This window comes from Nyctereutes procyonoides, unplaced genomic scaffold (genome assembly GCF_905146905.1).
Source record: "Nyctereutes procyonoides isolate TBG_1078 unplaced genomic scaffold, NYPRO_anot_genome, whole genome shotgun sequence".
NCBI classification, from domain to species: domain Eukaryota; kingdom Metazoa; phylum Chordata; class Mammalia; order Carnivora; family Canidae; genus Nyctereutes; species Nyctereutes procyonoides.
Window position 1 is genome coordinate 46,886,674 of NW_026575043.1, and position 25,427 is coordinate 46,912,100.

The window sequence follows — 25,427 nt, forward strand, 5'->3', positions numbered from 1 at the left end:
ATAACACCACTGGTTACTTCTCAGACTTGGCCACTTGCCTGGTTCCGTGTTGAAGAGTACTCAGGATTGACCGGAAGGAAGGGGACGACAGTTGTCTCGGTTACCAGGGTGCTGTGGTTTTGCGTGGCAAGCCAGACTAGCCAGAGGAAAGAGTCAGAGATAGAATCTTATCACCACCGGTGTGCCACTGCTTCTCTGAGAGTCACAGCTCCCGCGTCACAAGGGAGACTCGGGGAAGCACACTCCGAAATCAACATACAAAAAAGTAAATGTGGACACACGAATCAACAGGACAGTAGAAATCGGGCAAGTAAAACATGGAGGTGGGCAGCTAGTCACTGCCCACTGACAACAGAAGCTTATAAGAGAAAGCCACATGTTCAGTCACCTGCATCAGTCTCTCGCCTGTCAACTTCATCGTACACATCCATGGCAAGTTCTTCAAACAAATGATTACTTAGCTGCAAGTAAAAAAAATATCAGGGACACAAGGGACAAGGATTAACACTAGGAGAATGAGTGGGCACTACGACTTATTCACTCTTTAATCTCCAATGTCTTATCCAAGTCCGGTGCTTAGTAAATATCCACTGTTAAACAGACAATAGTATTTCCAGAATAGTATAGATCTTCTAGAACTATCTGCCTCCCACAGCAGTCTCACTCCTTTGTGAAATGTAGATAGGGGTGTGCTGTAAAGGAGGGGAGAATCATCTGAAGTGCATGATCACAAAGCAGGGTCCAGGTCCGAACTTTTCGCGTGACTGTTTAAAGTCCCCTCTTGTGGTCTTGGGCATTTGCCAGTGTCCCCAGATCCTAAACTCTTGGTGGGACATGATGCCAAGACATGCTGTATTGAGAAGTTAAAACATGCCATTGCAGAATCCACCACCCACACTTCAGTAAGTCTCTTTGCTATATTCTTCAGTAAGCAGGCCTCCAATCCCAGAAAAAACTGAGCATCCCCAACAAAAGACAGCTTGTCTAATCAGCGCACAGTGCAGTGTCAGCCAATGAAACAATCTCCACACTTCTGGGTAGCCACCGGGATGGGGGAGGACAGTTGGAGTCTTCCTCAAGCTGGGTGAGGCTAAGCCTCCACCAGCATGGCTCCAGCTCTCTGAACCTTTTTCCTCATAAAACACACCCTGATGCTTGCTGGCTGTCTCTTTTTAGTTGACACTGGATTTGTTTTATCCCCTACTGTGTCCCTTATGTCCACACACAGTACCTGGCCCAGTAAACATCCAGTCACATGCTGACCAGAAGGTATTATATGTGGCAATTTAAACTGCTGGCTACATAGACCTTATGGGAGCTTGTTAAAGGGCACACTGTTGGGTGAAAAAAGCAGCATATACAATTCTATAATTAGGATTAAGCCTCTGTTCAAAAAAATGATATGCATATAAAACAAGAATTACAAGAAATATATCAAAATCTTGAGCCTGAATCCATTAAGAATATAGTAAATGTTAAAAAAAAAAAAAAGAATATAGTGAATGCAGATGATTCCCCCTGTCCATTTCCCACATTTTCTTTAGTGTGGTTAATTTATGATTGAAAATAAACTCAGAGGGCAGCCCCGGTGGTACAGTGGTTTAGCACCGCCTGCAGCCCAGGGCGTGATCCTGGAGACCCTGGATAGAGTCCCGCGTCGGGCTCTCTGCATGGAGCCTGCTTCTCCCTCTGTCTGTGTCTCTGCCTCTCTCTCTCTGTGTCTCTATGAATAAATAAATAAAATCTCAAAAAAAAAAAAAAAAAAAAGAAAAGAAAAGAAAAGAAAAGAAACTCAGAGAGCCTTTTGCTAGATAAGATGATGAAGGATTGGGAACTTGAACTTGCATCATAAATATCCAGTCTTTTCCAGTAAGGGGCTACCAGCTGAGGTTATTATTCCTCAGTAACTACAACAGCAATACTGGAGGCTAAAACAAAACAAAACAAAACAAAACAAACAAACAAACAAAAATCTGAAGGCCTACATCCCAGGCACTGTGCTATCATCACATTAATACTCAAAACACCTCTATGAAGATAGATAGGAACTACTATTATCCCACTTTACAGACAAGGAGATCAAAGCACAGAAGTTAGGAGCTGGCCTGAAGTCACAGAGCCAGCAAGTGATGGACCCAAGATCCAAGTTTAAATCTCTGCAAATGTTAACACTTAACAAACATAAGAAATATGTTAGTCTTCTATTTCTTTCAGCTTCTCATCCAGGAGGGAGAGGTACTGTAGAATAAACACTGAAGTGGCACTGATCTAGCTATCCACCTCCCCACCCCTGCCCGGCCCCTGAGGAGGAGACTACAGAGTGGGGTCAACAAATAATCCCAGTAGCCCATCCTCACTGAGCAGTTCAGATCTGCAGCTGTTGATGGATCATTAGTCCCCTTTCCAGGAGAAACACCAAGGCACAGAGAGGCTAAAGAGCTTGTCACAGATGAGCTCTGTGCCTGACCAGTCTGACCAGAGCCCAAGTTCTTGAGGGCTGTTCTCAACTTTGTTCTACATATTTATCTAGCACCTGCCACATGCCAGAGATATTACAAACCTGACCACCGTCCCCCCTTCATGCAGCTTTCAGCTTAGCAAATGCAGGTCAAAGAGAGCTTGAGTATTACATATAATGTTTGAATTATTTAAAATAAAAATTGGGTTATATATTACAAGTAATTAAAAGGAAATCACAGACTATTTAGTGCTGATTCCAAAGTTTATCACCTTAATTTTACCACATGACCTCCTTAATTTAAGAAAGGTGATAAAACACACAGACACACAAAACAGATACAGAACACAGAGACACAAAATTGCATAAAATACATTTATTTCATATCACAGTTAAATACTAGTAATGATAAATTCATTTTATGTAATATTTAGTACTTAATATTATATGAAGTACTAGTAAATGGTCTTCTGTAAAAAGAGAAATGAAGAGGAAGTCATACGTTAGGGGAGATGCAATATCAGAGGCAGGCTTGGGGAAACTCCCACCTACACTGTCCAGGTGGTCAGATTTCAGCTACTTGAATGACAAAAGGGCCAGAAGCTGGGACAGGGGAGCATTGCACAAAGAGAGGATTCCCAGAAGGGGACTTGAAGGTGGCCTCAGAGTGTTAATCCAAAAGAAGTAGATAAAAACATTCGTGCACATGCATGCACACATGCAGGGGCACTGGTTGGAAAGCAGGGAAAAACTGAATGGTGAGCACTGGATGCCACCCTTCAAGGTCATGTCAGGAAGTTAAGAATCTTGGTTCTGATTCAGAGAGCTATGAGAACAGCCCGAGGCAGGCAATCTGGTGGTGGAAGCAGCTGGGGAAGCAAGCTGGTGAGGGCTCATCTGTGGGGACCAAACTAAAAGGAAGTGAGCCCAGTGAAGTTAGTCTGTTCGGGCCCTGACTGAGGCTGAGATGGGCAGGCTGGGAAGAGGTATGCAGACTGGAGGGAGGCTGGGCCGTGCAGAACTGGGTGAGCTCTGAGCTCACACCCCGGGCAGGCCCACCAGCCCTTGCAAGCATACACTTAAGCTCTGATGAACCAGGTAGGCTACGCAAGACAGTGATGACTGTGGCCTGATCTCAAATGGCAGCAAGTGATCTGTGGCACTCACCACTCCAACATCAGCTTGTGTCTTTCCCTAGTGTCCTAGGAGGCTACTGGAAGGCATCCCTACCCTGTAAAAGAGTGAGTCCCACTCTGACATTGAGAGAAACTAGGAACTCTCAGGAGGAAGAATAATTCCCTAATGTCAAATGCACAGTCGTTTTCAAAATGACAGAGAAAAATGCCATTACCTGAAGCAGAGCCAACTAAACTTATCCCCTCCTTAGGATTTTACAACATCTCAGAGTATGAAACAAAGTCATCAGGTACAGCAGGTAATGGGCGGAGGACAGGTATTATTAGCAGGATGCATGGCTTCTCACACTGAATGTCACTAGGAAACAGAGATACTCACGGATTGGAGTTTCTTCTTAGCAGCTTTTGCCAATTCAGACAAATCCAGGCTGCTAAGAAAATGTACAAAACTAATAAGCAAATAAATAAACACCATTTTTAGGAGCTCTGAAGAAGAGTAAGATAGCCAAAGCCGTAAGACATTAATTAACAGTTGAGGGACAGGGTCAGAAACAAAAATTCTATAGTCCGTTAGAGTGAGAAAAATGTGAACACAAGAACTTGTAACTCCTTTTAGAAACATCATACTCATGTAACATGATAGAGAAAAATAATCACTAAATAACTAGAAGACAAAAACTATTGCCGGGTTCATCACCAGGCCCTTTATGTGAGAGGTCACAATTCCTGAAGCACTAAAAAAAAAAAAAAAAAAAAAAAAAAAAAAAAAACATGACAGGAAGAAATACGAAAAGGGCAGAATATGAAAAACCAGAATGGCAAGACTGTATCTGGAATTCCAGCTAATTGTTTCATTAACTCTTGATAGTATTTGTGCAAAGGTAATTGGATAAATAAGGATTTTAAAGTTCATTCTTGCAGATGTGAACTCAGCTAACCTCACAGACCAGGGGCCAGCAGATTATAGCCCATTTCTTTGTTCAGCCCATGGGCTAAGCATGGTTTTTACATTTTTAGGTGGTCTGAGGGAAAAAAAGAAAAAGAAAAAGAAAAATATTTCATAACATGAGAAGAATTGTATGACACTCACATTTCAGTGTCCAGAAATGAAATTTTATTTCAGCTGATATGCCCTTCATTTATATAATGCCATGGATGCTTTCCTCTACAACTGGCAGAGCTGAGTAGTTGTGACAGAGACTGTATGGCCCACAAAGCCTAAAATATTTACCATCTAGCCCTTAAAAAGTTTGCCAATCCCTGTTATAGACAAAGAATATCCTTTCTTACTATACAGAAATACTTTGTGGTATAACCTATAGACATAATATATTGTCACGACTGGCTAAAACTGTGACAATTATCACTGACTTCAATTTTACTAATAAATTTGTTACTCGTACTCTTTCAAACTTAAGTTTTACATGGTGGTTTACTTACAGCCGTCTTATTTCCAAATTGTATAGCCATAAAAGAGAAAAATGTATGGGCTTTGTTAAATACAAAATATAATACGCTTAAACACTATACAACCAAGGAAATAACAGTGACAGATAAAATTGATTGGCATTTCAATGGCCTTACCTGTCTGCCATTTGAGGTATTATAAAGTGCTGTCCATTTTTGTGATCTGAAACAGAAAACAAGTCAAAGTTTTGTTTATATAAATACTGGTAATATCAATAAAGGAACACCATCATAATTTTCCCAATTTACGTTTTGCAACTAGTAGTTTCTCATAATTATGAATTATGGGGAAGTGGGGGGGGGGGAGAACAGAAGTGGCCAGATTGGCTACAAACTCCCTAAGATCTGACCAGTAGAAAGAATCATATTCTCATTTTCTTTTGGTACAAAAGTCTAGACATCATTAAGCAAAAGCCTGTACTCAAGCTAATCCTACATTTTATTCCCAGTATAACTGATGATCTTTAGTCATGGACAAAACTTTTAGGGAGCTGAATTAGCTTAGAACAGGCTTTTATCAGCACTCCATGTGGGATGGGGGAGCACCCTTGGGCTCTGGTGGCTCATCTTCAAATTAATCAATTAGCATAAAACCATCAGGGCTGGGGCAGGTGGTCTTCGCATATCCAGATGTGGCTTCCCTCTGCAATGCTTACTGACCCAGTCCCCATCTAGCTTCTGGAGGAGTTGATCAAACACCAATGAATAAAAAGCCATTATAAATATTCACATCTAGGTTTTTGTGTAACCATTAGTCTTTATTTCTCTTGGGTAAATACCCAAGAATGGGACTTCTAGGTTATGGAGGTTATTAGGTAAATGTATGTAAAACTTGGTAAGAAACTGCTAGACTTTTCTGACAGAATAGCTCTATTGTTTTGTTTACCAGCCAGCAATGTAAGAGAGGTACAGTTGCTTTACATCTTGCCACTCATGCTGTCACTTTTTTTGGCAGATTTTTAATTTTTAGTCCTTCTAATAGGTGTATAACAGTATCTCATCATGCTTTTAGCTTGCATTTCCCTAATGGCCAATGATGCTGAACGTCTCACTTCATGTGCTTATCTGGCATCTGGATAGTCTTTGCCCGGTTTGTACTGGATTCTTACTGTTGAGTTTTACATATTTAGGTATAAATATTCTGGATCCAAGTCCTCTGTTAGACATAGGATTTTCTAATATTTTCTCCCGGGCTGTGGCTTGTTTTTTCACTCTCTTTATTGTAGTTTTTGCAGAGCAAAAGCATTCAATTTTGATGAAGTCCAATTTACCAGTATTTTACTTGATCCAAGATCACAAAAATTCTTTCCTGTTTTCTCCTGGAATTTTTATACTTTTAGGTTTTACATTTAGATCTATGATTCATTTTGAGTTAGTTTTTATACCAGCGGTACTTAAGTTTATATTTCTGCACATGGATGTCCAGTCTATATACTTAAAAAAACTATTCCTCTTCCATGTAATTGCCTTTGCAACTGTCAAAAAATCCACTGAACACACTTATGTGGGTCTATTTCTGGATTCTCTCTACTGTTTCACTGACTTGTATGTCTACCTCTTTATCATATCCACTGTCTGAGTACAGCAAGAGTTAAAATTGGGTGGTGTGATTCTGCTCACATTCTTCTTTTGCAAAACAGTCCCATTGTAGTTCTTCTGCCTTTCCATGTAAATTTCAGAATCAGCACATTTATGTCCACAGGAAAATCCTTGAATTGCATTAACTTTACAAACTAATTTGTGGATAATCAACTTGCTAACTCTATCGAGTTTTCCAACCCATAAACATAGTTCTCTCTCCACTGATTCAGGTCTTTCTTGATTTGTTTCAGCAACATTTTGTAATTTTCAGCATGTAGAGCCCATGAATATTTTGTCAGATATATACACAAGCATGTAACTTGGAGCTATTATAAATGGTGGTGTTTTTCTAGCTTGTTTCCAATTGTCAACTGCTAATCTATAGAAATATGATTGATTTTTGATTATTTCCCTTGTATTCTGCAATCTTGCTAAACTCACTTATTAGTTGTAAGAATGTTATTCTAGACTCCTTGGGATTTTCTACATAGAACCATTTTACTTATGACTAGTTGTATCGCTTCCATTTCAATCTGTATGTCTTTTATTTTTCTTGCCTTTTACACTGGTTAGGACTTCCATGGCAATGCTGAATAGGAGTGATAGGAGTGAACATCCTGGCCTTGTTTCTAATATTCGAACAAAAGCATTCAATCTTTCATCATTAAGCATGATGTTAGCTGTGGGTTTCTACAGATAATCTTTATAAGGTTAAGGAAGTCCCTTCTATTCTAAGTTTGCTAAGTTTATTTCTTTTATGAAGGATGCTGTATTTTGTTAAATGCTTTTTCTGCACCAACTGGTAAAAGACTGGTGGTTTTCACCTGAAAATATTTTCTAATTTTCCTTGAGATTTCCTCTTAGACCCATGGATTATTTAGAACTTTGTTGTTAATTTCCAAGCATTTGGGTATTTTTCAGTTACATTTTTATTATTTATCACTAGCTTAATTCCATTATGGTCTGAAAATATACTCTGGAGGATTTTAATTCTTTTAGATTGGTTAAGGTTTGTTATATAACCCAGGATATGGTCTACCTTGGTGAATGATCAACATGTACTTGAAAGGAATGTGTATTCTGACAATGTTGGGTAGAGCATACACTATGTCAACTAGACGCAGTTGGCTGATGGTTTGGTTTCAGTTTGCTATCCTTGCTAATTTTCTTCTTTTAAATTTTGTTTTACTTATTTCTTTTCATAGTTTCCATATCCAATGTGGCACTTGAACTCATGACCCCAAAAAACATCAACAGTCACATGCTCTACCAACTAAACCAGCCAAGTGTCCCATATCCTTGTTGATTTTCTTTTTTCAATTTTATTTATTTATTCATGAGAGTCACAGAGAGAGGCAGGGACACAGGCAGAGGGAGAAATATGATTTCTCCCCTACAGGGAGCCTGATATATGAGACTTGATCCCAGGACCCCAGGACCACAACCTGAGCCAAAGGCAGAACCTCAACCACTAAGCCACCCAGGTGCCCCTTTTTTGTTGATTTTCTATCTACTAGTTCCTTCTGTTACACTAAATGAAGATGATTGAATATCCAAGAATTGTGGATTTGACCTTTCCTCCTTTTAGTTCTATCAAAATTTGTTGTATTTTGGAACTCTGTTGCTACGTGTGTACACATTTGGAATTATTACATCTTCTTGGTAAATTGACTGTTTTATCACCAACTTACGTCCCTCTGTATCCCTGCTTAATTTTCCTTGCCCTGAAAGTCTACTTTGTTTGATATTAACATAATCACTTTAGCTTTCATTTACTGTGTTTGCAGAGCTTATCTTTTTATATCTTTCTGCTTTTTTTTATTTTTTTTTATTTATTTATGATAGTCACACACAGAGAGAGAGAGGCAGAGACATAGGCAGAGGGAGAAGCAGGCTCCATGCACCGGGAGCCCGACGTGGGATTCGATCCCGGGTCTCCAGGATCGCGCCCTGGGCCAAAGGCAGGCGCCAAACCGCTGCGCCACCCAGGGATCCCTATCTTTCTGCTTTTAACTTACCTCTATCATTATATTTAAAGTGAGTTTCTTATAAACAGCATATAGTTAGGGCTCATTTTTTTTTGTTTTTTTTTAAGATTATTTATTTATTCATGAGAATACACAGAGAGGAGAGAGAGAGAGGGGCAGAGGGAGAAGCAGGCTCCATGCAGGGAGCCCTACGTGGGACTCGATCCCCAGTCTCCAGGATCACGCCCTGAGCTGTAGCTAAACCGCTGAGCCACCTGGGCTGCCCATGATTTTTTTGTCTTAAATCTGTTCTGACAATCTCTTTTCAATTGGTACATTTAGATCATTAACATAACATTTAACGTAATTATTAACACATTTGGATTTAAGTCCATGATTTTATTATTTAGTTTCTCTTTGGGCCTCAGTTTTTTGTTCCTCTTTCTCTCTTTCTGTCTCTTTTCTGGAATGTTCTGAAGTATCTTTTGATTATTTGAGTAATTTTTAACATTCCATTTTATCTCTAGAGGTTCTGTTCACCTATCATTGCATAGTCTGTTTTTAGTGGTTGTACTACGCATTATAGTATATATATAACCTTTTGGTCTACTTAGAATATTTTGTCATGTTATGAAGAATGCAAAATCCTTACCTCCATATTTCTTTTACCTGCTCCCCTTTTATGTCGTCATTATCAAATGTATCACACTGACATATGTTGAAAACTCCACCAGATGAGCATTTAACTGTCATACATATATCAAAGAATTTAGGAGGGAAACCGTCTATTATACTTATCCAGATATTTATCATTTCAGTTGCTTTTCTTTCACTCCTGAAGTTCCAGATTCCCACTGATATCATTTCCCTTCTATCCAAAGAACTTTTTCGCATTTCTGTTAGAGCAACTAGTTCTCTTCATTTTAAAATGTCTTTATTTTGCCTTCATTCTTGAAGGTTATTTTCACTGGAAGTGGAATTCTAAACTGACAAGTTCTTTTCTTTCAGGACTTTAAAAAGTTGTTCTAGGGCAGCCCAGGTGGCTCAGTGGTTTAGTGCTTGCCTTCAGCCCAGGGCATGATCCTGGGGTCCCAGGATAAGAGTCCCATGTCAGGCTCCCTGCATGGAGCCTGCTTCTCCCTCTGCCTGGCTCTCTGCCCCTCTCTCTCTCTCTCATTAATAAATAAAAATAAAATCTTTAAAAAAAATAAAAATATAAAAAGTTGTTCTACTTTTCATCTCCACTATTTCCAATTAAAATCCACATTCAAAAAATAAAATACAATAAAATAAAATCCACATTCATTCAAAAAATTGACTTTTCAAGTTACGTTGTTTTTTTCCTTGGCTGCTTTCAAATGTTTTGTTTTTTCAAGCAGTTTGATTTTGATGTGTCTGAGTGAGGATTTCATTGAGTTTATCCCATTTGGAATTCTCTGAGCTACTTAAATCTATAAATCTATTGTCTTTTGCCAAATCTAGAATTTTGAACCCATGTTTCTTCAAATATTTTATCTGTACCAGGCTTTCTGATCTCTTTCTGGGAATCTGAGGATACAAACATGACATTCTGATATTGTCCCATAGGTCCTTGGGCTCTGTATTCAGTTTCTTTTTCCTCCCACTCTTTTTTCTCTCTTTTGTTCAGACTGGGTAATTTCTAGTGATCTATTTCAATTCACTGACTCTTTTCTTTGTCATCTCCAATCTGCTCTTAAGCCCATTCAGCAGGGCACCTGGGTGGCTCTGTGGTTGAGTGTCTGCCTTTGGCTCAGGTCATGATCCCGGGGTCCTGGGGATCGAGTCCCACATTGGGCTCCCCATGGGGAGTCTGCTTCTCCCCTGCTTCTCTCTCTGCCTATGTCTCTGCTTCTGTCTCTCTCATGAATAAGTGAAAATAAAATCTTAAAAAAAAAAAAAAAGCCCATTCAGTGAGTTTTAAAATTTTAGTTATTGTATTTTTCAGTTCAACATTTCTATTTGGTTCTTTTTATGTCTTTTGTTTCTCCAGATTTCTATTTGAGAAATATACAGTCTATATTTTTATTTACTTCAAGAACATTCATGCTTAGTTCTTAAAGTATGATGTTACCATCTGCTTTAGTCTTTGATAATTCTAACATCTGTGTCATGTGGGGTTGGTATTTGTTGACTATCTTTTCCCCTGCCACGTCTTTGGGATTTTCCTGGTTCTTCATATGTCAAATAATTATAGCTGATATTCTGGATGCTTTGAGAATTTTGTTGTGAGATGCTGAGTCTTCTTTAAATTCTATGGAGAATGTTAATTTTTGTTTTAGCAAATAACTGACCAGGTTAGGTTCTACCTCCTGGGCCAAGTGGTGAGAGGATAGAGAGAAAAATAAAAGCAATCAGGATTCTCCTCCTGCTCTCAGTCAGAGATTTAGGCAGATGTGCCACCACTGCTGCAGCCACAGGACTGCCTAGAGGCTGGGGTGGGGGGAAAAAGGAAGAAGGAGAAAGAAAAAAAAAAAACCCTAGGGGAATCCTCCAATTCTCTGTCCTGTAGGATCTCATTTACTGCACTGTAGACCAGAAAGAGAAGCCTTCTTTGCACCTGCTATACAGTTCCAGATTTCAGGCTATCACGAAAGCCATATCAGAAGCAAAATAGAACACTAATCACCAGTTTGATGTTACTTTGAGTTCCCTAACACACCATCCAGAGTCCTTAGATAGCTACACTTCGTGCTTTTGGTCCAGCTTTTGCTTTTAATTATATTTAGCAGGAAAGAAAAGGTGGGGTGTGCTTACCCCATCTCACTGGGAACTGGAACCACACCAGGGCCTCTTAACTCTACCATACAACTAGGTAGGTGAATCACTGTGTAGGTATATGTGGATATTCTAGTCAGGGATTGGCAAACTTTCTGTAAAGGGCCAGACGGTAAATATTTTTGCTTTGTAGCCCTATGGTCTTTGTTGCAACTACTCAACCTACTCTTTTTTCTTTCCTTTTCTTTCTGTAATCTTTGCACACAATGTGGGGCTCAAACTCATAATCCCCAAATTAAGAGTCACATGCTCTATTGACTGAGCTAGCCAGCCCCTCAATCTACTCAGTTTTGCTGCAGTAGTGTGAAAGCAGCCACACAATATGTAAACAAATGGGCATGGCTATCCTGGAACAAAACTTCAATTAAATAAACAAGTGACAGGCTAGATTTGGCCCAAAGTAAAGTTGGCTAATGGCAAAGTTCATTTTGGACTCTTTTCCATTTCTTGGCAGAATTCAGATAACTACCTAAGTTATTGCTCTGCTCTTCCATTCCTTTTTTTTTTTTTTTAAGATTTTATTTATTTATTCATGAGAGATACACAGAGAGAGAGAGAGAGAGAGGCAGAGACACAGGCAGAGGGAGAAGCAGGCTCCATGCCAGGAGCCTGACGCGGGACCCAATCCCGGAACTCCAGGATCATGCCCTGGGCTAAAGGCAGGCACTAAACCGCTGAGCCACCCGGGCTGCACATGCTCTTCCATTCCTAATCCTGTTATGTGCAAGAACTATGGTGCACATTCAATTTTGGTTGGATTATGCTCTTTGTTGAAATAGTTACTCCTCTGGAGCTAACGTCTTAAAAACTAAAATTCAAGGAGTTTTGTTCACATATAACCAAAAATGCTAGTTATTTCAAATAAAAAAATCCTTATTTACAATTTTCTCAAGGATACCTTAAAGTAGAGGTCTTGGGTAACAGTGTTCCAACTTGTTTTTCCAGAGGCTAACTGATTGAAGGTGTAGAGAGACTGCTATCCTTTCACTCACCTGGTTTCCTGCCACAGAGATAGAAGGCTAGTCTGTCAGTCAGCTCATACTGTATTTCGACAAGGCGTTCCGCCAGTTCATGGTGCCCTCCTTGCCTACCAAGAGAAAACAAAGTACCATTTATATGCCTTACCAGCCACTGGCTCTCAAATGAAAAAATACAGAGATGTCTTCCAAGACACCTGAGCAATTTACCAAATGTGACTTCTTAGAATAATCAACCTTTTGTGTGAGGTAAATTGTCAAAGTCTACTTTGATTCCCACCTCTATAAACTGTTTTCATAGTCTGAACTACCCCCTCTCCTTTCCTAATTTACATAACAGAATACTTAATAAGGAAATGGAGGACTTATGGGACGTATAAAGAATCATTTCATTTAATGAGGCAGAAAATAAAACCAATAAATGATCTAGAGTAGAGGTTCTCAAAAATTAACTAGTGTGCTTTAAAAAAACATGTAGAAAAAAAAAAAAAAACATGTAGATATCCAGGCCCCAACCGTGGGAATTCTGAATCAGGACAGGACGAGTGTGAATGTCAATTTTGAAGAAGGTCCTTTCCTTAGGGATTCCTGATGCAGCCAGTCTGATTCCAGATGAGAGTTTAGTAACCACTTCAAGGTTTGTAATTCAGGGAGAGACAGACCAACAGAATGTACACAGCTCACACTTGTAGCTAGGTTTACCTGCTTAACTTCAATTTCTATAAGAGAAAACATGAGGTTTGTCTTTCTTAACTCACCAAGTAAATACTTAAGCTGCTTGAAATCCTTTTAGCAACCAGGCATATAAATAAATCATTACACGGAGAGACTATTTTATATGCAAGGTACACATGAGGAAACTCCAAAGTAAGTGACATTTAAGTATCAAGTACTGAGGGTTCTCTTCCTCTTAAAAGCTGAAGTCTCGTTTCTGCCACTTTCTTTTCCCACCTTTCAAGACACTACAAAATATTCCTCTGACCTACCACACGTTTGATTTCTGAGATACGGATCTCTTTCCCTCATTCTTTTTAAATAGCTGTGAAATCAGGAAGTATACTACAATTGATGGTACATCATCATTTAATCAGCTAAGTTGTTCTTAAGAGGTAGGTGACATAATGACGACCCATACAGTCAGTGGAGTCTCAGATCTAGGAAATACTATACTCCTCAATACCCAAGTTCTTATTATTCCTAGACACACTCTGCTCCACCCAGTAAACTCCTCTGCTGTGCTGAAAATGCCCTGTCCATCCCTCCCTCCTGAACATAAACTCAACCTCTTTCACTTGGAATGTCTTAGCTTCTCCTTCACTTGGAATGTCTTAGCTTCTCCTTCACACACCCAAATCCAACCCATTTTTTAAAGACCAACTAAAGAAGTTTCTTACTAACTTAGGTCACAACGAAGAAACCCTACATATGCCTTTTAAGACCAGTTATCCATTTTGGCAACGAATTCCACATTACCTTGCCTCCTTTAACTCTTTCATGTATTTATGAATCATCTCCTCCATGAGATAACAAATTCTGGGAAGGCACAATTTTGGCATTTCACCCATTTTATCCTCTGCAGAACAGTAGAATGCTTTGCAGTTGATAAAAAATTAATTTGGAAAAAGAAAGATGAGCCATCTTCTACCATTTAAATGATATTCAAGGCTAACATGGATTTTTTTTCTTTTTCCAGCATTTCACAAAGTTTTTAAAACAAGAAGAAACTTAAGGAATTTTATTGCAAGCACCCAGACATCTGCTACCTAAAACCTATAATTAACATTTTACTATTACTTGTTAAATGCCTACCTATCTATATAGCTCTGTTTTTTAAGTTCAAGCAATGACTAAACATATTAAGAAACTGAGGAGTGGGTTTTGCAATTCTTGATACTTGCTTTGGACTATGGCTCAAATACCATTGCATTAGAAGTCATTTGAAAGACTGGAAGCTAAGCACATTAGCTAAGCTAATGGTTCTACCTCCTCCCACTTTGCCAGGCTCTGAGCTCTTATGTATTTGAAATGCCTTCATCTGTAAAATAATAGAAGGTGTATATCCTTAACTTAAAGGGGTTAAATGTTAATCATACACAATTTAGCCACCAACAATGAATCATACCCAACATAATCCCTAACCGAAGATGCAGTGACAAGAAATCTAGGTCTCTCACCTTGCATAATCCACAGGAGTTTTTCCACTAGAATCCTGTGTGCCTGGGTCTGCTCCATATACTGCCAATAATTCTGCCTGTAAAATCTGCCCTGCTTTGGAGGCAACGTGGAGTGGGGTGTTTCCTTTTTCCTGAGAAATATTAATAAAAAGTAGATAAACAAGCAAATTAAATAAAACTAAAGGCTACAACACAACCCACTTAGTTTCAATTTAGTATCTGAATCAATTCATGCTTTTCTCACAGGGTGAAAGAAGTTGGCTTGTGCTCCTAAAGATAACAGCCTCAAACAGGTTTCAAGATTCCCTGTTCTCACGCTTGAATGAAGTTGCTGAAAAACACACAAATCAAAAAAGTATTTGTTAAAAGTGTAAAGAATGGTATACTATAGCAGCTGGCAGATCATTTTAATATACATTATATTAGTGATAATCAGTTATTTAGCTCAGTAAGGATGGAAGCATCAGCCTCTCCCTTGCTGGACATAACCACCCCAGAGCTCTCAGGTGGGGCCAAGTCCATTTTACTGATAAGGAAATAAGGACTGGGAAGGCTGATCTGCCCAAATGCACAATCTAAGTGGTACAATCAGACCTGAAGTGAAAGGGGGTATGAGAAGATAGGTGAACACAGCTCTGAAGTCTCAAAGACCTGAAGTTCAAACCATATACCCTTCAAGTTGTGTGACCTTGTGGAAGTTCTTTAAACAATCTGAACCTTAGTTTTCTCAGCTCTAAAATGGTGAAAACAATGCCACCTATTCACAGGATTACTGTAAGGAGTCAATGATATGACAAAATGCTCAGCATGGGGCCTGGTATACAGGAAACACTCAAAGAATACAACTGCTGTTATTATAATCATCATTATTATTTGTTGTTATTTAACCTAGGGCTTTAGGGCTGTGTACCCCATGCTGTAAACTACTGGATTCTGCTTTATAGCACACCCTCCTCATAACAACATTCTTGGCCTTGTATACAATACTTTAACAAAATCTTTCAGGGTGGGAAATAGGCCTGGTGTATACCAAATTCTGTACCACTGCAGAAAAGCTCTTAAACATGAAGATGATTAGCTGCTTTTTTCAAGTCTAACCTAGAATTGTCTAAAATGCAATAACCCGTATTATAAAAATGCAGAAGTCTACTCCAGCATCTATATCCACACCTCATTTTTACAATTAACGTATTTAATATTCTATAAGTTGTGGTAAAAACCCCATGCCAAGCCTTATTAACGGAAGTAACAGTTATATATGTTTTCTATGCAAAGTTTAAAATTCCTTTTTTTTTTGCAAAGTTTAAAATTCTGATTGCGAGTGTCCAAGCTCTGTGTGAACATTTCTTAAAAGCAGTGCTTTGAAAATAAAAATGCATGTTTCTCATGGCATCTCTCAAAATCATGCAAAGGCCCACATAAAGAAAACCATCTACTCATTTTACAAGTATAATAAAGAATCATAAGCACTACAGCTTTCAGTCATCCTGCTTCCTGAAGATCCTACTCAGTATGCAACCCAGAAACCTAAAGAGGTCCCTCAAACTTTCTAGTCCCTTCTAGAAACAAACTCAAGGGATGGTTCCTATTTTAAAGTTAAATGAAAAACTTTTAGGGATATAATTTTAGGGGTGTCTGGGTGGCTCAGTTGGTTAAGCGTCTGTCTTCGGCTCAGGTCATGATCCCAGGATCCTGGGATCAGTTCAGTGGGGAGTCTGCTTCTCCCTCTCCCTCTCCCTCTGCCCCTCCACCTGCTCGTGCTCACCTTCTCTCTCTTTTTTAAAAAAGATTTTAATTATTTGAGATAAAGATTTTATTTATTTATTTATTTGAGAGAGAGATAGTGAAAGAGAGAACATGAGCAGTCGGGAGAGGGAGAAGCAGGTTTCCTGCGGGGTTCAATCAGAGGATCCTGGGGGCGGAGGACTAAACACATTATCTGGATCCTGAATTGAAGGCAGGTGCTCAACCAACTGAGCCACCCAGGTGCCTCAAGAAATATAATTTCAAAACCATTTCTGAAAAACATAAATAATTTTATAGATACATACTTATTTTTCCTTGTACCTCCTTGTACCTCCACTAACACAGAATGGCTGCCATTTGAACTAAAATTAAAGATGTAACCAATTGCAAAAAAGGTTGTTATTAATTATTTAGAGTACAGAAAGTTTCTGTTTTTTCTTTTCTTCCTCTTTAAGTTTTTTTCAAACAAAATAATATATCATTTGATCCAGCAGTTTTAGGGATTTTAAAAAGCATGACCCACCTTGCTAAGATCTTTGGCAGTCATACTGTCATCATCCCGGCAAGGCAAGCGATGGACAAATGCTAACATCTGATATTTGGCTCTGATGAATTCTGCTTTATTAGGACTGATTACCATCCAGAAAAAAAAGAAAGAAAGAAAGCTGCTTACTTGCAGTTCAGATGCAACATTTCCCATTCTTTAGGCTGTAAAAAGAAAAGGAAGTGACCCATATCCCCTACTAGAGAAGAAAATGAATGACACTGAAATAAGTTCCAGCAGGAGTTTAAGACCTGAAGTCTCAAAACATCAATTAGTCATTCTAAAGGCCAGGACTGCAGAATACTTGCTTTTTAGAGCTTCTCTCTTTGTAATTTTCTTAACTGACCTACAGCCTTGTGAGGAAGCAGCATTATATCCCATCCTATAGGTGAGGCATCAGGCAGACCAGAGCCCAGAATGGAGATTTTTGGTCTGATTGCCTCTTGTTTGAGCACCTAAGATTAAATCAGATTACATTAACAGTCTCTGAGCATTAGTGTCAAACTGGAGAAGCCACTGGCTTGTGCTGTACAACCATGCAAAAGAGATGGTCCTGTGCCTGGCCTTGTTCTGCATTCCTAAGAGCAGAGAGCTCAATGCACAATTGGGGTGTAACCACCTCCTGTGCTGCCCTTGTGGGGGCTGGTCCAAAGTAGCTGCACTCCTCTTAGTGGGCCCCAAGTGTTATGAAGAAATAAAAGTATTTATAAACATTCCACTCACTGTACTTTATCCTGTGGATTAGCTTTACGTCTTCCGCTCATAATAGAGGCAGGGTCCAGCAAAGAATGTTCCCATATAGAATTAGCACCATTATTGTACAAAGTTTCAACCATCTAAAAACCAAGCAGTATAAAATCATATTTTAATTTCTTTCCACAAATATTCACTGGAAATTGTAGTGACTGAACTGGGAAAACCAAGACCCACTGCACGGCGAGGATGTCTTACAAATCATTGCTTTCTGATTCTAGAATGAGAAAGATGAACCTATATGCAGGATTCAGGTCTGACCAGGAAGACGGCTAAGTACCTAAAAGAGTTTGATTAGATTGTTCTTACAGATTATGAAGGAAGAGCACTTTGACACTTTGGGGTAAGCCTGATTATCCAAATACTATTTTCAAGATTCTTAACCCATGTACTGTCTAGACTTTCCATCTAATATTTTTCTTTAAATCTACTCATTAAAAAAAAAACAAACTTTTACTAGCAATTATGGCTTGATGTGCTAGTTAAAGTTTTCCAATACACAGTAAAATAATGCAACCATTAAAATAAATATGTATTACCTACATCTGTCTTTTGAGTACCACTGGTGGTTCATGTGCCATACTTTCAGAATTGTTCTTTTAGGGTCAAGCCTGGCATTTTAAACTACTCATCTCCGGACTTTCTTCAGGCCCTATAATGAAATCTGTAAACAAAGACCTGAGAGCAGTAAATACCCACTTTCACATGAGAAGGAGTTGTTAGAAACTTCTGAGTAAAAGTTATTAATAAACCGTATTTCCCAATTTCATTTCAAAGCATGACTCCTGACCCAGCCCCATCTCTGTTTCTGCATTAGTGGAGACACTGTCACATCAGAGACCCAAACCCACTTGTTTTAGTCCCCTGGGCTTATACAGGCAAGTTTAAGAGACACATTGTGCAGCTGCCACAGATTTAGTAAAATATGTACTCAAGACAAATGAAGGCAAAACATATGCTTAATTCTGACTTCCAAATAAAACTTGAAGAATGTGCACCCCAAAATAGAAGTACAGGTGACATGACACTCAACCCCAAATAAAACAAAGACCTCACTTAACACTTAGCAGTGTAGGGCATTCAATCGAAACATGTTAACTCAATATCCTCTTTTTTTTTTTTAATTTTTTTTAATTTTTATTTATTTATGATAGTCACAGAGAGAGAAAGAGAGAGAGGCAGAGGCATAGGGAGAAGCAGGCTCCATGCACCGGGAGCCCAATGTGGGATTCGATCCCGGGTCTCCAGGATCGCGCCCTGGGCCAAAGGCAGGCGCCAAACCGCTGCGCCACCCAGGGATCCCTCAATATCCTCTTTAACCTGTAACAAGAACTTCAAGAAAACTTAAATCAGATGTTTCAGGAATTTTAGAGGAATCTCAGTCCATGCTTCCATCAAAGCAGGAAATGTAAGGAATAGCCTGAGACTGTAGCTTTCAGAAACATTTATTGTGGTATACAGAAAAGATGGACTATTTAAATATAATTTCTGGTGACAGTCCAGAAAGTGACCAGTAAAATGCTACCAAGAAATTTTAACAATTATTTTTGTATCTATAATTAAGATTTTGGCACAAGATTTAGTTGTTAGGAGAGGGATAAAAAAATCTCGAATGACAAATTCAGTTCTTACATACAGCATTAATAGGCATAGCACCTCTATTCAGCTGATTGAAACATATTTGTAAGATTTAAGGAGTAGGAGAAATTTTAGTTCCTAAAACTATGAGCCCGAAGAGCTCAAATTACAAACTGTGAGAATTCTTAGTCTTTACCTGCAGCAACGTGGGAGGCCACGGTGTGTGTTTAAGATGCCTTACTTGAGAGATGTGGCGCCCTAGGCTCCGATGGACACTGCAGCACTCGTCACATATAAAAGTTCCCCTATTTACTGAGGCCCAGGAAGGATCTGGAAAGAAGAATGACATCTCAATGGCGAGGATACCAGGTGGCTGCTATACTGCCAGATGGCCAAAGATGACTGAGGTTTGGTTTTTCAGAAAAACAAGACATTTCTGTTGTTTTATTTTTATTTTTTTTATTTCTGTCGTTTTAGAATGCTAGTCAACACACAAAGCTGGTGAGCCTGTCTGATGTTACCACCTATCTTGGCTGATCGAGTACCACATTAATTGAGACTAAACACATGAGCTGAAGCCCTAAATAACCAGTTGTCTCCTTCTGGTACAGGGCTACAGTCTGTAGACCTAATATAATCTACCATCTCAGAGGCATGCTCCTGCACTCAACATAGGACAAACAAACTGAGAGGGTACAGGTGAATCATTTCAAATCCATCTCTACAAACAGCAAGATAACATAACCATGTCAGTGAAAAATCCACATAGCATTATCTGAAGTAAATGGTGAAGAAACTGTAACCCTAATCTACTGCCATATCTCTGCATGGCTCTGGGCTCAGCAGAAAGCTGCAAGCAACACAACAGTAAAACTGTTGGCTGTGGTGGCTTGGAGGACACACTGAGGAACCTGGCCTTCTCTGCTAGGAAATGTTCTATGACATCCATTAGTCATTTCAAATAAACTGCTAAGTTCTACCTTGCAACTGATCTGAAAGAACAGAAGTGGGAACAACAGCAACCTCAAAGAGGTAAAGATGTAAAATAAAAGTGAGTAATATTTTTGGTGCATGTACAATACTTTTTCCCACCAAGTCTCATGGAGCTTTAGCAGACATCCTTTGAGACGACATAATTCGTAGTTGGTAAGCAGTGAGAATAATCCACACTGGGCAAGTAAACTGAACACATACTTAGAAACCCCAGATTTCGTCAGACTCACAATGGGGTGACAATAGGTGCCACTCAAGCTGCTTGGTCTAAGAGTTATATTTAAAAATTATTCAATGTCCACAAAAATCTCTAAAATGCATGTACACCATCTTTACCATTTTTAACAGTTTATTCAAATCCTTTCCAACCATATAATGAAAAGTTAGGAGATTTCAATCAGAGACAAATCCTGGGAGTCAGAGGGTGTGGTGGTTGAGAGGGTGGCTCTGGAGACAAGCAGTCCAGGGTTGGAACCCTAACTCTGCCACTTCTCGCACAATGATCTCAGACAAGTTATATGAGTATCCTCTCACTATGGATCGAATGGGAATAATAGCATATGTCAGAGTAGGGGGGCACATAAAGGGTAAAACTCCTTGCATATAGTAAGTACTCAGTAATGTGAGCTGTTATAACTACTCTAAATTATTTCCTAAGTACCATTCAGATATTTTCAAGGGCTCGCTGAAATTCTCGATAACTGAAAAAGTTTTTTTTTAATTTCTTAAAATTTATTCATGAGAGACACAGAGAGGCAGAGGCATAGGCATAGGGACAGGGAGAAGCAGGCTTCTTGTGGAGAACCCGATGCGGGACCTGATCCCAGGACCCTGGGATCATGACCTGAGCCAAAGGGAGATGCTCAACCACTGAGCCACCCAGGCATCCCTGAAAAAGTTTCTGATTGTCAATACTTAAAACATCAAATGATTCAGGTGAACTATTACTACAGTGAAAAATCTCAAGCGGAGTTTTCAGGTAGTTGAGTTCAGAGGACGAGCTATTTAAAATGAATGAGGTTTGGGGCACCTCAGTGGCTTAGCTGGTCAAGTGATTGACTCTTGATTTTGGCTCAGGTCATGATCTCAGAGTCATGAGATCAGTCTCCACACTCAGCACAGACTCTGCTTGGGATTTTCTCTCATCTCCTTCTGCCCCTCTCTGCAAGTGTGCAGGAGTATGTGAGTGCACACTAGCTGCCTTTCTCTCTATATATAAAATAAAAATTAATTCCAAATGAATTAAAGTCATTAAAAAAGAAAAGTATTTGCTAAAATGTGGTTATGGCTAAAGGTTTGCCCTGAAATAAAAGAGAATATTACTCAGCCATTAGAAACGACAAATACCCACCATTTGCATCAACGTGGATGGAACTGGAGGGTATTATGCTGAGTGAAGTAAGTCAATCGGAGAAGGACAAACAGTGTATGTTCTCATTCATTTGGGGAATATGAATAATAGTGAAAGAGATTATAAGGGAAGGGAGAAGAAATGTGTGGGAAATATCAGAAAGGGAGACAGAACATAAAGACTCCTAACTCTGGGAAATGAACTAGGGGTGGTGGAAGGGGAGGAGGGCGGGGGGTGGTGGGGGTGAATGGGTGACGGGCACTGAGGGGGACACTTGACGGGATGAGCGCTGGGTGTTATTCTGTATGTTGGTAAATTGAACACCAATAAAAATTAATTTATTAAAAAAAGAGAGAGAGAGAGAAAATAATTCATTGTAAGTATAACTCCGTCAATACTACTGTGCTATTCGGAAATGCAAAGATTGAAAACACGAAGATGAAAAATCCCTGCAAAGATCCCTACACTGCATTTTGTAGTCTGATACCCATACTACTACCTAAAAAAAAAAAAAAGACGATTTTGAAGCATAGCTTTGGTTTTCACCTATCATTCAGAGGATTCACAGTGTTCCTGGAGAAAATTAAATAGTAATTAGACAACAAGGATGTAATGCACATTAAGTGATGTTCTCAGTCGCTTTAATATCATGGATCAGAATCTCATGGAAAAAATATCAAAATGTTCACAACAAAGTAAAATCAAAATTGAGTTCATAGGAATGATGCTGGGTGAAACCTTTCCAGATTACCTAAATGTTCTATGCTGGGGCTTCTTCCTTGGGCTTCAGAAATGTCTATGGCCCCATTAAGAAGTTATAAGTTCTGTGTAAAAGAGTGATTACATGTGTATTTTCTGGGGAAAAGGCCTCAGCAGTCATCAGAATCTTTAAAGGAACTCCTAAAAGAAAGAGGCAACTCTTTGATTGGGGCTCTGCAGAAAAGGCAGCACAAATTCCTAGCTGCTCAAGTTCACACAACATTTCAAGGTAGCCTAATTATATTCAAAACAGGAAGGAAGTGACTCAAGTCTCTGTAGATTAGGCACTTGAGACAACACCGAAAATGATACAATGGAAGAGAAATGTTCTGAATTATGCACGAAATGCTGCAGAACAGCATGACAGTTATTAGTCTGGCAATGGAGAAGCTGTTTTCGTTCGTCCGCATCACCTAATGAGTAAAGAATACGCATTCCAAGAGGAAGTCTGAATCTAGACTCATGTGAAACAAACACATCACAGAAAGCCCAACTGAAAACAAGAAAATAAGGAAGTGGAACAAATAACATTTTCAGAGAATACAATGGAGTCTGTAATAACCCACACAAACTTGGTTCTCTTTTTCAACTCATCTACACCCCCCCCCCCGCGTCCCAATCTGCAAAGGAAACTGGTAACCCCACTTGCACTACACAGACCATGAAAGAACCACACAAGGTCTGACTTGCCACAGTACTATTTAAAATCCGTCTCTACTGCCATATAACAAGATGGAAGTTCAGAACAGTTGCAAAAAAAAAAAAAAAAAAAAAACCCTGGTTTTTTCAACGATTTCTTTAGGATTGTTAACTGGGAGCTACTGTAACCAATGGGGGCCATCTTACCTTTGAATTACTTCGAATTTCAAAGCAGGTTGGTTAATCCAGGCACCAAGACTAGCATAGAGACCTGTCAACTCAGTTTCAATTGCTAAGAGGGATCTACACTCTAAAGGTGAAAACCCTAAGCCCCTCATGCAAGTGAAGAATGGTTTTGGCCTTTCCACGCGCCCACCTGTCTGTCTATCCTGCCTGAATGCCCAAATGCACCTATTTGCTAGCGATTTTGTTTTGTATGTTGCAATTAATGTATGATGTTGAACCTCAAGTCTGTCTTTAAAGACCACAAAGGTTCTGTACTAAACAACGCAATACAAGAAAAGAAAAGAAAAGAAAAGAAAAGAAAAGAAAAGAAAAGAAAAGAAAAGAAAAGAAAAGAAACGAACGTAGATGAGAACGGACTCTTCTTACCACTGAATGTGGTTCTCCCAATGCTGGCCGTCGGAAAAATGAGGAAACTAAGGCTGGGCCAAATGAAATCACCAGCCCAAGGTCACCCACAGAGAAAACCCCGTTTGAACCCGGGCCGTTCGGATCCCCAAACTCCAGACACGCACCGCCTCCCAAGCAAGCGCTGGCTGAGCTTGCAGGACCCCGGCCTCCTGGAGATCGTCCCGGTGGAGGTGGAGCGGGCGCCGGGATGTCAGGGGCAGGAAGTCAGCCCTGGGGGTCCCCTCCCCTGGAGACTATCGGCGGACGGAAGCGGCGAGCGCGCCCACCCCGGGCAGGGCCCCCTCGCGGGCCGGGGCCGGGGCCGGGGCCGGGGCCGGGGCCGGGGCCGGGGGGCCGCGCGGGGAGGAGGGGAACACCTGCAGAGTCCGGGGGCCGCGGCCGGGAGAACGCCCGCGTTCCACTGGTGTAATCGGCCCTCCTGCGGATTGCCCAAGCCCCTTCCTGTTGGGGCAGCGGCCCCGACCCCGCAGCCTCCCCGCCCGGCCTGGGACAGAGCGGGCGAGAGGGGAGGTGAGGGGAGGTGAGGGGCGGGAGGGCGGCGGCCCCCGCGCCCGCCCGGCTCTGACAGGCCCGGCACGGGGGCCGCCCCGCGGCCGCCCCAGGTCCTCCTCCTCGCGACCCCGGGGGGCAGGGGTCGCACGCAGGGGCCCGCCCGACCCGAGGGGGCGGCCCCGGGGCAGGGGTCCCTCCGCGCCGAGCGGAGGGAAGCGGGCCCAGCCGGTGCGACTCACCCGGCCCGCTGCAGTCAGCGCACACCTCGCTGCTCCGAAGCCGCTTGGACATGGCTCCCGCCTCCCACCTGCCGGGAATCAGGGTCCCCGGGACAGTGAAGGCGGCGGCGGCGGCGCTTCCGCTCTAACGGGTCCCCGAGGCGGCGCAGGCGGCGGCGCCTCTCCCCTCAGCGCCTCGCAGCCGCGGCGCAGCGCGCACGCGCGGGGAGGCGCCCTTTGCCGACAGGCAGATCATGTGACCGGAAAGGGCACGCTACCTTGCCGCCATCTTGAGTGAGGGCAGATATGTGCCCCCGCATCTCCTGCCCTGTTTATGCGTATTTTCTTCATTTTGAGTTTCTCTCTCTCTCTCTCTCTTTGCAAGTCCCAGTGCTGATTAATACGAGGGGAAGCAGCAAAATCTAATGGCCAGGGTTTTGCAGCCACAAGTTTCCTGAGGCAATCAATAGTCAAGTGACTTGGTATAACTGGTCAAATTCATTCGCTTGCCCAGTATTTATTGAGCATCTACTATATTCCACAGACTGTTCCAGGCGCAAGAGAAATAACAGCAAAGAAGACAAAATTTTTTTCTTATGGCGCTTACATTCTGCTGTGGTAGATCTACAATAAAATAAAATAAGCAACAGTAGGTGTTCCTTTGGCTGCAGTTTTCGACTCATGTGCAAGATGGAACGGATGTGTTATCTCCCTCTAGTCCACGTTTTTTTGGCTTGTCTTGCTATCTAAGAATGATTTTTACATTTATAAAGGGTTGTAAAGAAGAAAAAGGAGAAGAGGGAGTGGATGAAGAATAGCTGAAAAAAACCCTCATATGTTTTTTTTTTTTTTTCCAAAAAGCTAAATATTTACTACCCAGCTAAGGACAAATGGGATAATTTACAGAAAAATAAGGTGTGCCGCCCCATAGTAAATACTCAGTAATAGTAGCTCACACTATTATTGGTATTTGGTATTACGATTATTTTCTAATCACAACTTTTTGCTTTTGAGAATAAGAATAGATAATCTACAGTGATCCACAGGTTGGAGTGAGATAAACACATGAGATGAATTTAATCAGTGTGAAGGAGAGAAGACATGTGACCCTAATACTAATGAATATTTATTGCATGTATTATAT

At 40.6% G+C, this 25,427-nt stretch overlaps 1 protein-coding gene across 1 annotated transcript in view; it reads right to left on the reverse strand.

The window, feature by feature from the left end:
- GIT2 (GIT ArfGAP 2) overlaps positions 1 to 24,486 on the reverse strand; it is a 48,052-nt gene extending 23,566 nt beyond the window's left edge. Inside the window, 11 exon segments of the mRNA XM_055322445.1 lie at positions 39 to 136; positions 389 to 461; positions 3,974 to 4,025; positions 5,179 to 5,224; positions 12,398 to 12,492; positions 14,557 to 14,687; positions 14,801 to 14,887; positions 16,826 to 16,931; positions 17,570 to 17,682; positions 19,374 to 19,507; positions 24,305 to 24,486. Of these exon segments, the coding sequence (XP_055178420.1) occupies positions 39 to 136; positions 389 to 461; positions 3,974 to 4,025; positions 5,179 to 5,224; positions 12,398 to 12,492; positions 14,557 to 14,687; positions 14,801 to 14,887; positions 16,826 to 16,931; positions 17,570 to 17,682; positions 19,374 to 19,507; positions 24,305 to 24,356 (987 nt within the window). The 5' untranslated portion in view covers positions 24,357 to 24,486.
- Between the last annotated feature and the right edge of the window lie 941 nt (positions 24,487 to 25,427).